Here is a 12,770-nt window from a genome sequence, read left to right on the forward strand (position 1 = left end):
AGCCTGTTTCCGATTCTGTGTCTCCCTCTCTCTCTGTCCCTCCCCCGTTGATGCTCTGTTTCTCTCTGTCCCAAAAATAAAAATAAAAAACGTTGAAAAAAAAATTAAAAAAAAAAAAAAAGAAAAGAAAACCGAGCAATGTGCTCTTAAAAACAATGTCTTTGGATCCACCAGTTTTCCCTTCCAAACTGCATTATTACTCATATTTGCATTATTCTCTGGACACTCCATCAAGTATCTCAGCTGTCCTAAGGAACTTGGTATCCTGTGACCACGGTACATCTTTTTTAATTTTAAAAAATTTTTTAATGTTTAATTTTGTGAGAGAGAGAGAGACAGAGTGGGAGCAGGAAGGGGAGGGGCAGAGAGAGAGGGAGACACAGAATCTGAAGCAGGCTCCAGGCTCTGAGCTGTCAACACAGAGCCCGATACAGTGCTCGAACCCATTAATGGCAAGATCCAAGATCGTGACCTGAGCCAAAGTCATACACTTAGCCGACTGAACCACCCAGGAGCCCCCAGAGTCACCATACATTTTTACCCATATAGTTTTATTTACATCTACAACAATCTAGGGGCGCCTCGGTGGCTCAGGTGGTTGAGTGTATGACTTCAGCTCAGGTCATGATTTCACCGTCCGTGGGTTCGAGCCCACATCAGGCTCTGTGCTGACAACTCAGATCTGTGCTGGAGCCTGCTTCAGATTCTGGGTCTGCCTCTCTCTCTGCCCCTCCCCTGATCACGCTCTGTCTCTCTCTCAAAAATAAACATAAAAAATAATCTACAACAATCTAAACAATTTAAGCATTCTACCATCTATCCTTAAAACCAAAGTTTTCTTTCCCTCTTTGTCTTTTATTTTCCCCTTTTTCCCCTCTAGTGTTCTTAAGTGATGGGGAATGGAGAGCCATTAACCAAACTGAAATTGAATTGTATAAATGCATCTCTTGGAAAGCCCATAGCCTTCACTAGATTTTTAAAGAAGTCTATGGGCCCATACATGGTATGACCCATTCTACACACTTGGTCACCTAAGAACATTTCTCAGCCTGAAAGCACTCAAGCTAACAAAGCTCTGCTCAATCAATAACCTCAAGCTTTTCTGGAGTTTCTACATATTAAGTATTTTTTAAAAATCAAAGACTCACATGTCCGCTCTTTCCACAAAGATGCTAATCTTACTGATTCCTAATGAAAAGATGCTTTCTTGTAATGAAAAAATAAACAGCAGCAATATTTGGCCAAACCACCACTAATATTCTAGGAATATCATTTTAAAGCTGAACTGTGGAGTTTGTCCCTCCTGACAATTTTATCAAGGTACACATAGAATAAATACCATTTACAGAAACTAGTGGTTCATTTCCAGCCTGCCTTAATATGAGAGAGCTGCTTGATTTTCGTGCATCTTCATAATGCACCAGAAAAGAACTTGAGGCTAGGACTGTTTGGGCTGTTTTGTAAATGAAGCAGGGGCACTAAGTACAGAAAAATAAGTCTTTATGACCGAATATAGATATATATCATGTTAGTCGGCATGGCAAAAATCATGGTTAAGCACTAAAGGGCTTGGCTCATCTAACTAGTTTTCTTAGCGCTTTGGTTAGTTGGTTTAATACAGAGTATTTCCTCTAGGTCTTTAATTCTATTTGCCCCCAAATGCTGCAAAGGCGATATTTAAACAACCAAATCCTCACGTGTAAGTGAGTGAAACAGCTAATATAAGTCCGGTGGCAGCGACGAAAGGATAACGACGGTCGGTGTTCAGGGTGCAGGTACCGACGGCACGGCGCTGTTAACTATTACCCACAGACATCATCTTTACATCTGTTCTTAGATATGAGTTTATGACCCAGCACTACGCAACCAACAAGAGGAAAGGGAAAGTCCAGGTACTGCGGGGAACTGGCCAGTCCCCGGACTGGCAGCCGGTGCCCGCCCGGCTGCCCTGCGGCCTGCACCATCCCGGCAGGCGGCGGTCTCGCGTAGAGCGCGAAACCCGGGGCGGAGCCGCGAGTGGCGGCGGACGCGAGAGAACCGCAGCGCCCGTCCCGGAGTCCGGGGTCACTCCGCCCTCCCCGGCCACCCGCCGGCGCCGCCCACCGCCTCCAGCTCTGCTCACCCGGGCTCTTCAGGTTGTAGCGGGTCTCCATGGCGGATCGCTGGCCCGGCTCCGGCCTCCCGGCCAGCCGCCTCCACCTTTCCGCGCCGCCGCCGGTGTGAAAGCGCGGCTCAGGCCGATTGGGCCAGGCCGAGGGAGCCTCCGCAGACGCCACCCAGCCCCGGCCCCGACTGCAGGCAGGAGGGTGAGGGCGGGGCGCGGGCTTCGCGATGGCACCGCCTCCCCCGCGGCTCCCCCGCCTCCCTGAGGGCGGGGCAGGCGCCGGCGCCGGCCGGGGAGTCGCTGTACCGGGCGCCCGGGCTGGAGGTAAGCTTTCCCGTCTGGCCGCGGGCCCAACCCCGCCGCGGCCGCCCGGCCTGCGTCACCCGCCCTCGCCCGGGTTTTGTGAAGTTGCCCTGACGTGGCGGTCGCTTCGTGGCGGTCGGTCGGCCGGCTCCGGCGTCCGTCACTGCGTAGTCGCCGCTGGCCCCGCGGAAAGCGCTCCGGGGTCTGCAAAAGCGTACGGCGTCCTCGTCTGCCCCTCGCCCAGGCCCAGCGGAAGCCGACCTTTTGCCGGGCCTGTCCGGGGTCCCCCGGCGCTCGCGGGTATTACGGAAGAACGGCGCGGCCGGAAGCGGCCCAGCCCTACTCGCCTCCGGTGGGCTCCTGGAGCCCGGGCCTGAGAGTCCAGAGGGGGCCGGGCTCCGGCTGCCCGCGCGCTGCACAGCCTTGTCTGTGATCCAGTATAGCTGATGGGAGTGGGAACAGTTACGTGCGGAAGGGAAAAATCCAGTGGTAAAGGAATGGAGTAGGATTTTTAGAACAGTTTTTTTTAAGATAATGTCATCAGGTGCAAGACACTTGTAAGCATTTGTTTATAGTTATAAATAATTGTGACTTGCCAAATAAAACTAAGGGAATTACGTTGAATTTGCGGGAAAGCATACAAATACGTAAGGTTGAACCTCAGAGGACACAGTTCATGCTTCATTATGGAAAAAATGGGATTAAGAGAAAGAGGGCTTGGGTTCTTGAAGGCCTAAAGGAGGGGCGAGAATTTAGGAAAGAGGGAGGGATTGGCAGACTAGGGAGGATGAAGAGGGAAGGAAGGAATTCTAGGTGAGATGAAGAAGGGTTAATCCTGCTGGCCAAGTTACATTTTGTTATATAAAGAATTGTACCAGCAACCTTTTGTAAAGAGTGAAATTGGGAGGGAAGGGAAGAAATGGAGGATATCTAAAATAAAATTAGATGATATCTTTCAAGCCTTTCCATGTTGTTGTTTTCTGAAAAGTAAAGGGATAATCAGATTGGCTGAGATGCGCAAACCAAACCCCAATGTGCTGCTTCGTTCATTTTTTCATTCTTTGTTATTAAATCTTCAAATTGTCTAACATTTGACAGTTTTGCAAAAGCCAGTGGCAATAGGCCTCACAATGAAGAGGCCTGTGAAACAGGTATTATCATTCCTATCTGATAGCTAAGGAAACAGTTCTGAAAGCATTAGGAGCCTTTCAGTTACTCATCCTGCAGGTGGGTCAAATTCTGAATGCTGTAGTCTCTGGGGGCTCTCCTCCTTTATTTCCTCTGCACTGAGGGTGGGACATTTTTCTTTTCTTTTTAGAAGATACTACCACCTAGTCTGCTCCTTAGTGCTGAAGGGGTTCAAGACAGCCCCCCCCCCCCAGAATGTGCCACTTGACATATGGATTATTTTGAGTTGAAGGCGCTTAAGACCCTGCAAGCTGAAGAGAAACTTTTGTCCGTCTCTTAACCACACAGAAAAATCTAAATTGGGGGTATTTCCCAGAAAAAGGATTGTTAGCAGAGATAAATTTTATCTGAGTGACCCATCTGTATTGCAGAGCAAACGTCTAATAACCAAACATCTGTTCTCCTTATTGCCCTGTGAAGTGCCTTCCTTTCCTCTGAAGTCCCAGACCCGGAGCCCTTCTCCTTAGTTCAGGATGACATACAAGCCTCATTTTGCCTGACTTTGGAGTTTCCATGTCTATGTGGATTCCCTGTATGTACGCTGTTAACTTTTATTTTCTCCTGTTTATCTGTCTCGTGTCAATTTGATTCCTAGTCCTGCTAGAAGGACCTTGAAGGGAACAGGAGTTCTTGCTCCCTGAAAAGAGACAAAGAATTCTTGCTCCTTAACAGGCTTCTTTCCCCCACCAGACTGGCTCCATAGGAATTATAATCTCTCCTTTCTTGGTTAAAAACAAAAAAATTTATTCTGACAGTGTAGTTCATGGGCACATGTTAAAGTTTATTAAAGTTGTTGCAAGAGCAAAGACCTCTAGCAAGCCAATTGAAAGATTTCTCTCAGCAGAAACGTTTATAGAGAAAAGTTTATTTATTTACAACCACTATCGTTGCCCTATATGGTTCCTCTTTTCTAAAGAAGTCCTGTGAAGTGCAGGTCTACCACTCATCTTCATTTGCATCCTAGGAGCAAGGCCAGGACTATTCTGAGCATCTACTGTGTATTGGGCCCAGTACTGGGCACCTGATATACATCAATTCATTTATTCTTCACAACAATACTGACAGCAGCATAGGTTATTTATACCCATTTTACTGATGAAGGCAGTTGAGGTCTCAGAAAAATGAGCAATTTTTTAAAAATTTGTTTTTGAGACAGAGATAGAGCACAAGCAGGAGAGGGGCAGAGAGAGAGGGAGACACAGAATCTGAAGCAGGTTCCAGGCTCTGAGCTGTCAGCACAGAGCCCAACATGGGGCTTGAACTCATGGACCATGAGATCATGACCTGAGCTGAAGTCCGACACATAATCGACTGAGCCACCCAGGCACCATGAGCAATTTTTTTTTTTTTTTTTTTTAAGTAATCTCTGTATCCAACTGGGAGCTTGAACTCACAACCCCAAGATCAGGAGTCACATGCTGTACTGACTGAGCCAGCCAGGCTCCCCAAAGCAGTTTACTTTAATTCTCAGTTTTTTCCACTACAAGTTCTTCTACTTCTAACATGCTATTTTTTTTTATCATATTGATGAAAACAAATTTTTCTAGAATTTTATTTATTTCTCGATTTGAATACTTTGAAATCTTAAAAGTTTCAGCATCTTGTCCAAGGCTGTTTAGGAAGTGGAAGAACCCTGATTCAAGTCCAGGTCTTTTGGGTCTGAAACCTGGATTGTTTTTGCTACACTAGGAAGGAATCAGGCTATTTTGTGTCATGCAAGGTCTTTTTTCCCACCACCATTTGAAAATGGAAATGCTTGGGGCTCCTGGCTGGCTCAGTTGGTTAAGCAGCCAACTCTTGATTTTGGCTCAGGTCATGATCTCACAGTTCATGGGATCAAGCCCCGTGTCGGACTCCACACTGACAGTGAAGAGCCTGCCTGAGATTCTCCCTCTTCTTTCTCTGCCCCTCCCCTGGTCCCAAATGTGTTCTCCCTCTCTCTCTCTTTCTCAAAATAAACATTTTTTTAAAAATATTTTTCCCATTAATAAGCAAAGTAGTAAATACAGTAGTAAACATTTGTTTGCAACATTATTAAAATCATTTTTACTGTGACTTTCTTTAACACTTTTTTGGAGACCCAATTTGCTGCCATAGTTTTGAATTATCTGACATCTTCCCCCAAATTATGGTTCTTGATATGAAAAATGAAGAAAAAGAAACCTGCTTAGTACTGTAGTTTTGCTTTGTTTACATGGATTGCATATCTTTGTTTTTTGTTTTTTGTTTTTTTTTTCACAATAAAAGTGCTTTCATTTTTAAAAACTATTCCTTTAATCTCCACACCCAACATGGGGCTCAAACTCACAACCCTGAGACTGAGTCACATGCTCTTTCAGCCAGCCAGGTGCCCCTCACAATATAGACGCTTTTAAAATTAAAAGCAAAAATTACAGTGCTCATATTGCTTACTCCCTAGTTCTGACGAACTGATGAGTTTAACAAGGGATCATTCGTTTCTAATCTTAGCTGTTAAGGAAACACCTGCCACTAAGATAAAGCTAGTTGCTCATGGATGAAAGAACAGGTACTTTGTGATGTGCCAGCAACTGTGTCTTCTCCCTCCCTCTTCCTGGGTCCTCTCCGAATTGCTCTTCAGGACAGATGGGTGCTGTCCCTCTGCCACTCTGTCTATGCCTTTTTTCTTATGGTCCCTACCCTGCCACGCCAGTGTGTCATTCCCTGAACCTTTTTAGGCACTTGCTGGTGGAAGAAACTTGGTCATCTACAAACTCGCCTGAATAACTTAGAACTCTGCTGTCTACCCTGAGAGCAGTTTCAGTTTCTATTCATTGGGAAATTGCAAAATGGCAAAAAATTAGTGTGAGTCGAATACTTTTAAACAAATTTGTGTTTTCTTCACCACTGCAGCATCCACAATCTTCCAAAAAGTCATAGTTGATAAAGATGTGAAACTTTTTTCAGCCTACAGACAATGCTCAACGCACACACAAATTACAAAACTTCGTAGAGAAATTCTGCAGCCCCAAGGCATTTCAGGAATATTATTACCATCTTTAGAACTAACAACTCAATGCTGCTTCCCATTAAAATCCAGTTTGCAAGCTTTGAATAACAGCCAAGTCATCATCTTCTAAAAAGCAGTCCTGGACTTCCCTACAGTTTATCCTTTTAGCACAAAATAACCGCAAGGTGCAGGTATGCCACCACTCCGCCTACCGTCTAGCCTCTTGTGAGAGAACGGCCGGGCCAGTCTCACTTCCCTGGAAACTGATGTTAGGTTTAGGTGCAGATGTTCTTAAATGGAAACATATAGCATATATGCCAGAATAGGAAGTAAAATTTTTCCAAGATATCATTCTTCAGAAAAAAGAGTTGCCTTAAGTTTTTGTCTTTGTCCTTTTTGAACAAAGTACTCTTCAGGAAGACAATATGTCTTGAAAGGGCCTCGAGCAATGGCAGTTTTCTAATAAGGGTTACCTAAAAAATTATGGGGGAAAGGTGAAGACATTCCTGAGGGTACGACCTTGGAGAATAAGCATAGGAGATCATTATTAGTAGGCTTTTTAAAAAGTCACTGAAAAGAGAAACGTAAGAAGTACTTATTTGTGGAGATAGTGAATATAGAGGGGGGAAACATACCTGTCTTGATGTTTAACAAATGGTTTTTGGAGACCCCATAATATCTCCACTGACAGTATCCTATTCAATTTAAAACATGTTCTTTTTGGGTGAACCCTCTTGCATTGTTGGTGGGAATGCAAACTGGTAGAGCCACTCTGGAGAACAGCATGGAGGTTCCTCAAAAAGTTAAAAATAAAACTACCCTACAATCCAACAATTGCACTACTAGGTATTTATTCCAAAGGATACAAAAATACAGATTTGAAGGGGTACATGCTCCCTGATGTTTATAGCAGCATTATCAACAATAACCAAACTATGGAAAGAGCCCAAATGTCCATCAGTGGATGAATGGATAAAGAAGATGTGGTTTATATATACAATGGAATATTACTCAGCCATCAAAAAGAATGAAATCTTGCCATTTGCAACTACGTAGATGGAACTGGAGGGAATTATGCTAAGCAAAATAAGTCAGTAGAGAAAGACAAATACCATCTGATTTCACACATGGAATTTAAGAAACAAAACAGATGAACATATGGGAGGGGGAAGAAAAATAGAAACAAACCTTAAGAGACTCTTAAAGATAGAGGACAAACTGAGGGTTGGTAGAGGGATGTAGGTAGGGGTGGGCTAATGGGTGTTAAGGGGCAGCTGTTGCAATGTATGTAAGTGATGAATCATTGAATTCTACTCCTGAAACAAATACTGCACTGTATGTTACCTAACTAGAATTTGGGTTGGGGGGGAAATACTCTTTTTTTTTTTTTAAACATTCTTTCTTAAACAGCCAAGAGGGAACTGTTAGATGATTCAAAATTTCCCATGATGATGAAAACCCTGCTGTACAAGATGCCTGTGAAGAATTAAATAAAATGATTTGAGTGGGGAAGAAATTTTTTTTATTAATACCATTTTGTTAATTTGTTTTTGTAATACCATTTTATAATTTGTTATTTTAATATGAATAAATATTTAAATATCTAAAGTAACGCATGGTTTGGGAACTTGGGTGGTTCAGTTGGTTGAGCATCTGACTTTGGCTCAGGTCATGATCTCACAGCTTGTGAGTTCAAGTCCCACATTGGGCTGTGTGCTGACATCTCAGAGCCTGGAGCCTACTTGGAATTCTGTGTGTCTCTCTCTCTCTGCCCCTCCCCGCTTGCTCACGCACTCTCTTTCAAAAATAAATAAAACATTAAAAAAATTTACCAATTTAACTAGACTTTTTAAATTATTTAATTTACATCTATAAAAGTTTACATTCAAGGGGCACTTGAGTGGCTCAGTCAGTTGAGTGCCTGAGTCTGGATTTCTACTCTGGTCATGATCCTGGGGTCATGAGATTGAGCCCAGCATCTGGTTCCAAGCTGAGCATGGAGCCTGCTTAAGATTCTCTCTCTCCCTCTGCCTCTCCCCGCCCCCTGCTTTTGCACACTCGCTCTCTCTCTCTCTCGTAAAAAAAAAAAAAAAAAAAAGTTTACATTCACATTGTTGATTAAATAAATTGGATTTTAAAAGCTACATAACCCAATTGGAAAAAGAAACTAACGCTGGAGACGTGTGTGTGTGTGTGTGTGTGTGTGTGTGTGTGTGTGTACACATGTTTGTGTGCGTGTGTGTGTGTGTGTTAATGGAGGAGTGGAAGAGTGAAGAAAGCTCCCCTAGTGATTCTAACCCTAGTCTTCCATCATCTCTGCTTCTCATCCCTTTTAACAGCTATAAGGCCAAACAATGTCTCCCAGTATATAAGACTTGCCTAGGATACATATTTAAAATACAAATTCCTAGACCTCTCCCCAGAGATTCAGATTCAAGAAGGCTGGAGGAGAGATGAGAATTTATGTTTTTAAACACCCTAGATGATTCTTACGATCCAAGAACTTTGGAAAGCTCTGGCCTTGAGCATTAAATGAAATGGTAGGACATGAATTTGATGGTGCTTTTTCTTGCACCTTATTAATCTGAGTTCCTTCCTCTCCCACTGAGATGGAAAGATATCTAGGACTGGCCCCTCCCAGTCAGCCCCTTTACTGGCTGCTTCCCATGGAAGGGAGGTGACTGAGGTCGCTTGTAGAAGTCTGGGAGAAGTCCGGAGTTTGTTCCTGGTTACTGACTACTTGATGAAGGCAGGGCATTACCGTCATGAGCTCTCTGCAAGGCCAGAGGCAAGCAATGACTGGGCAGCAGTCACAGGGACTTAGGCAATAATGGAAGGTGGCAGCAACCAGAATCAGCTTGTAGGAGGAGAAATGGAATTCTCCACACAGGTGGTGAGGGTAAGTGTTGGTGGCAAGAACTCCTGTCCCCTTTAAGGTCCTTCTGGTTGAACTAAGAAATTGACACGATACAGATAAACAGAAGAAAATCAAATTTTATAGCATGTGTATGGGGCATCCACACAGACATGGAAACTCTAAAGTCAGGCAAAATGAGTTCTATATGTCATTCTGAACTAAGGAGAAGTGGGTGGGGATCTGGTGCTTCAAGGGAAGAATGCACTTAACAGGGCAATAAAAAGTAATGCAGATGTTTGGTAATAAAATGTTTGCCCTACCATACAGGTGGGTCACTCAGATAAAAATTATCTCTGATAATTATCCTTATTCTGGGAAATACCCCCAATTTAGATTCTTCTCTGTGGTTAAGGAAAGGACAGAAGTTTCTCTTGAGCCTGAAAGGTCTTGATTGCCTTCAGCTCAGTCTTCACACTAGAGTGGCTCATCTTGGGGTGGCCTGCATTAGCATGGAAGAAACTGAGGTCAACTGTAGTTGGCCATTCAGGGGAAGGGTCTTAAGTGGGTTTTTTTGTGTGTGTGGGTTTTTTTTTTTTTTTTTGCTCAGTTTTGAGAAACTAGAAAGATCCTCCTTGCCCCAGCCGTTGATTAGTAAGATTGAAGAAGCAGGGTGGTCAAGACCTCAGGCAGCCCGACACTAGTTAATGCCCTCCTCCACCCTGAGTGTAGCGGCAGATCACGTCTCTTTCATGGGGAAGAGCCTTGCTCACCTGCTTCTTGGGAGTCTCAAAATACTACAAAAGGGCAAAACTCATGCAGCCTCGATATTGGGTAATACCAATATCATCTGATTTAACAAAGGACCACAAAGAAGTCAGATGTAAATTCATGAGTCCCTAAAATCCTGGTAAAGTTAACTATTTATTATAGTCAAGGATAGAGTCTACAGTAAATGATGATCCTGCCGGGACAGCAGCTTCCTAAATCCCCTACAACCCAGCATACAAAAACATCCAAGGGATGGCAATGGAAAGTAGAACTACTCTGGTAAACAGCAGAAAGCCCTGATTAAGTGAAAGGAAAATTCAAGAACTTCCTCAGAATTTCCCCTAGGTTTGTTAAGATTTTAAAATTAACAGGAGGGGCGCCTGGGTGGCTCAGTCAGTTAAGGGTCTGGCTTCGTCTCAGGTGGTGATCTCATGGTTTGTGGGTGCGAGCCCTGCATCGGGCTCTGTGCTGACAGCTCACAGCCTGGAGCCTGCTTTGGATTCTGTGCCTCCCTCTCTCTCTGTCCCTCCTCCGCTCATGTTCTGTCTCTGTCTCTCAAATAAACATTAGGGAAAGAAAATATTTTAGGCTAGAAAGAAAATCCTCAGGTGTCTCTGATCTGGCAAATGGATTCATTCGTTCCAGCAATGCTTTACAAATAGAGCATGACCCATTAGTGAATTGTGACATCTTTTTCAAAAAGGAAATAAAAAAAATACTAGAATGCATTGCATGTAGAAGGAATAATACTATGTGAGATTTTTTTTAATGTTTATTATTTATTTTTGAGAGAGAGAGAGACCGAGCACGAGCAGGGCAGGGGCAGGGAGAGAGGGAGACAGAATCTGAAACAGGCTCCAGCTCTGAGCTGTCAGCCCAAAGCTCGATGCGGGGCTTGAACTCAGGAAATGTGAGATCGTGACCTGAGCCGAAGTTGGATGCTTAAGATCCAGGCGTCCCTACTTTGTGAGATTTTTGAAAAAGTAATATTTATAAGGGGTGCCTGGCTGGCTCAGTTGGTGGGCAATGCAACTCTTTTTTTTTTTTTTTTTTAATGTTTTATTTAATGTTTTTGAAAAAGAGAGAGTGCAAGCAGGGGTAAGGAAGAGAGAAGGAGACAAAGGATCTGAAAGCAGGCTCTGAGAGCAGAGAGCCAGACATGGGGCTTGAACTCACGAACCATTGAGATCATGACCTAAGCCAAAGTCAAAGGCTTAACCAATTGAGCCACCCAGGTGCCCCAACAGTGTGACTCTTTTTTTTTTTTTCAACGTTTTTTATTTATTTTTGGGACAGAGAGAGACAGAGCATGAACGGGGGAGGGGCAGAGAGAGAGGGAGACACAGAATCGGAAACAGGCTCCAGGCTCCGAGCCATCAGCCCAAAGCCTGACGCGGGGCTCGAACTCACAGACCGCGAGATCGTGACCTGGCTGAAGTCGGACGCTTAACCGACTGTGCCACCCAGGCGCCCCCCGACAGTGTGACTCTTAATCTCCATGTTGTGAGTTGGCACCCCAACTGAGTGTAGAAATTACTTAAAAATAAACTCTTGGGACGCCTGGTGGCTCAGTTGGTTAAACGTCTGACTTCGGATCAGGTCATGATCTTGTGGTTCCTGAGTTCAAGCCCCATGTCAGACTCTGTGCTGACAGCTCAGAGCCTGGAGCCTGCTTCAGATTCTGTGTCTTCCTCTCTCTCTGCCCCTCCCCTGCTTGTGCTTTGTCTCTTTCTCAAAAATAAATGAACATTGGGGCGCCTGGGTGGCTTGGTCAGTTAAGTGTCTGACTTCAGCTCAGGTCATGATCTCACGGTCCGTGAGTTAGAGCCCCACGTCGGGCTCTGTGCTGACAGCTCAGAGCCTGGAGCCTGTTTCAGATTCTGTGTCTCCCTCTCTCTCTGCCCCTCCCCTGTTCATGCTCTGTCTCTGTCTCAAAAATAAATAAACGTTGGGGTGCCTGGGTGGCTCAGTCGGTTAAGCGTCCGATTTCAGCTCAGGTCACGATCTCGCGGTCTGTGAGTTCAAGCCCCGCGTCGAGCTCTGGGCTGATGGCTCAGAGCCTGGAGCCTGCTTCTGATTCTGTGTCTCCCTATCTCTCTCTGCCCCTCCCCCGTTCATGCTCTGTCTCTCTCTGTCTCAAAAATAAATAAACTTTTAAAAAATAAAAATAAAAAAAAAACGTTAAAAAAATAAACGTTAAAAAAAATAAATGAACATTAAAATTTTTTTTTAAGTAATAAACATTAAAAATATTTAAAAAATAAACCCTTTAAAAATAAAATCTTTTTAAAAAGTAATATTTATAAGTGTGAGTATGTGATAGTTTGCAATGTGAATTATATTTATTGTGGCTCACAACAACAAAAAGTTTAAAATGGATTCCATAAAGGGTCAACTCCTACAGTTCTATAAAGTGCTTTATTTTCTATTATTAAAATCCTTGCATCTCCAGAATCTGCCATTTAGGTATTTTATTAAGAACACCTTAATAGGTGTTTGTAGGGGCGACTGGGTGGCTCAGTTGGTTGAGCATCCGACTTTGGCTTAGGTCATGATCTCATGGTTCGTGGGTTTGAGACCCT

General features: G+C 43.9%; 1 protein-coding gene across 2 annotated transcripts in view; it reads right to left on the bottom strand.

Moving 5' to 3' along the window:
* Positions 1 to 2,287, bottom strand: part of UBE2J1 (ubiquitin conjugating enzyme E2 J1) — a 29,569-nt gene extending 27,282 nt beyond the window's left edge. Inside the window, exon 1 of one of the 2 annotated variants that reach the window (XM_058734699.1) lies at positions 2,123 to 2,287. In XM_058734699.1, coding sequence (XP_058590682.1) covers positions 2,123 to 2,153 — 31 coding nt within the window. In that variant the 5' untranslated portion in view covers positions 2,154 to 2,287. Of the gene's footprint in view, positions 1 to 1,697; positions 1,806 to 2,122 lie in introns of those variants that run through there. The other variant, XM_058734701.1, reaches the window with a different exon arrangement.
* Positions 2,288 to 12,770: the final 10,483 nt, after the last annotated feature.

Source organism: Neofelis nebulosa, chromosome 6 (genome assembly GCF_028018385.1).
Source record: "Neofelis nebulosa isolate mNeoNeb1 chromosome 6, mNeoNeb1.pri, whole genome shotgun sequence".
NCBI lineage: Eukaryota > Metazoa > Chordata > Mammalia > Carnivora > Felidae > Neofelis > Neofelis nebulosa.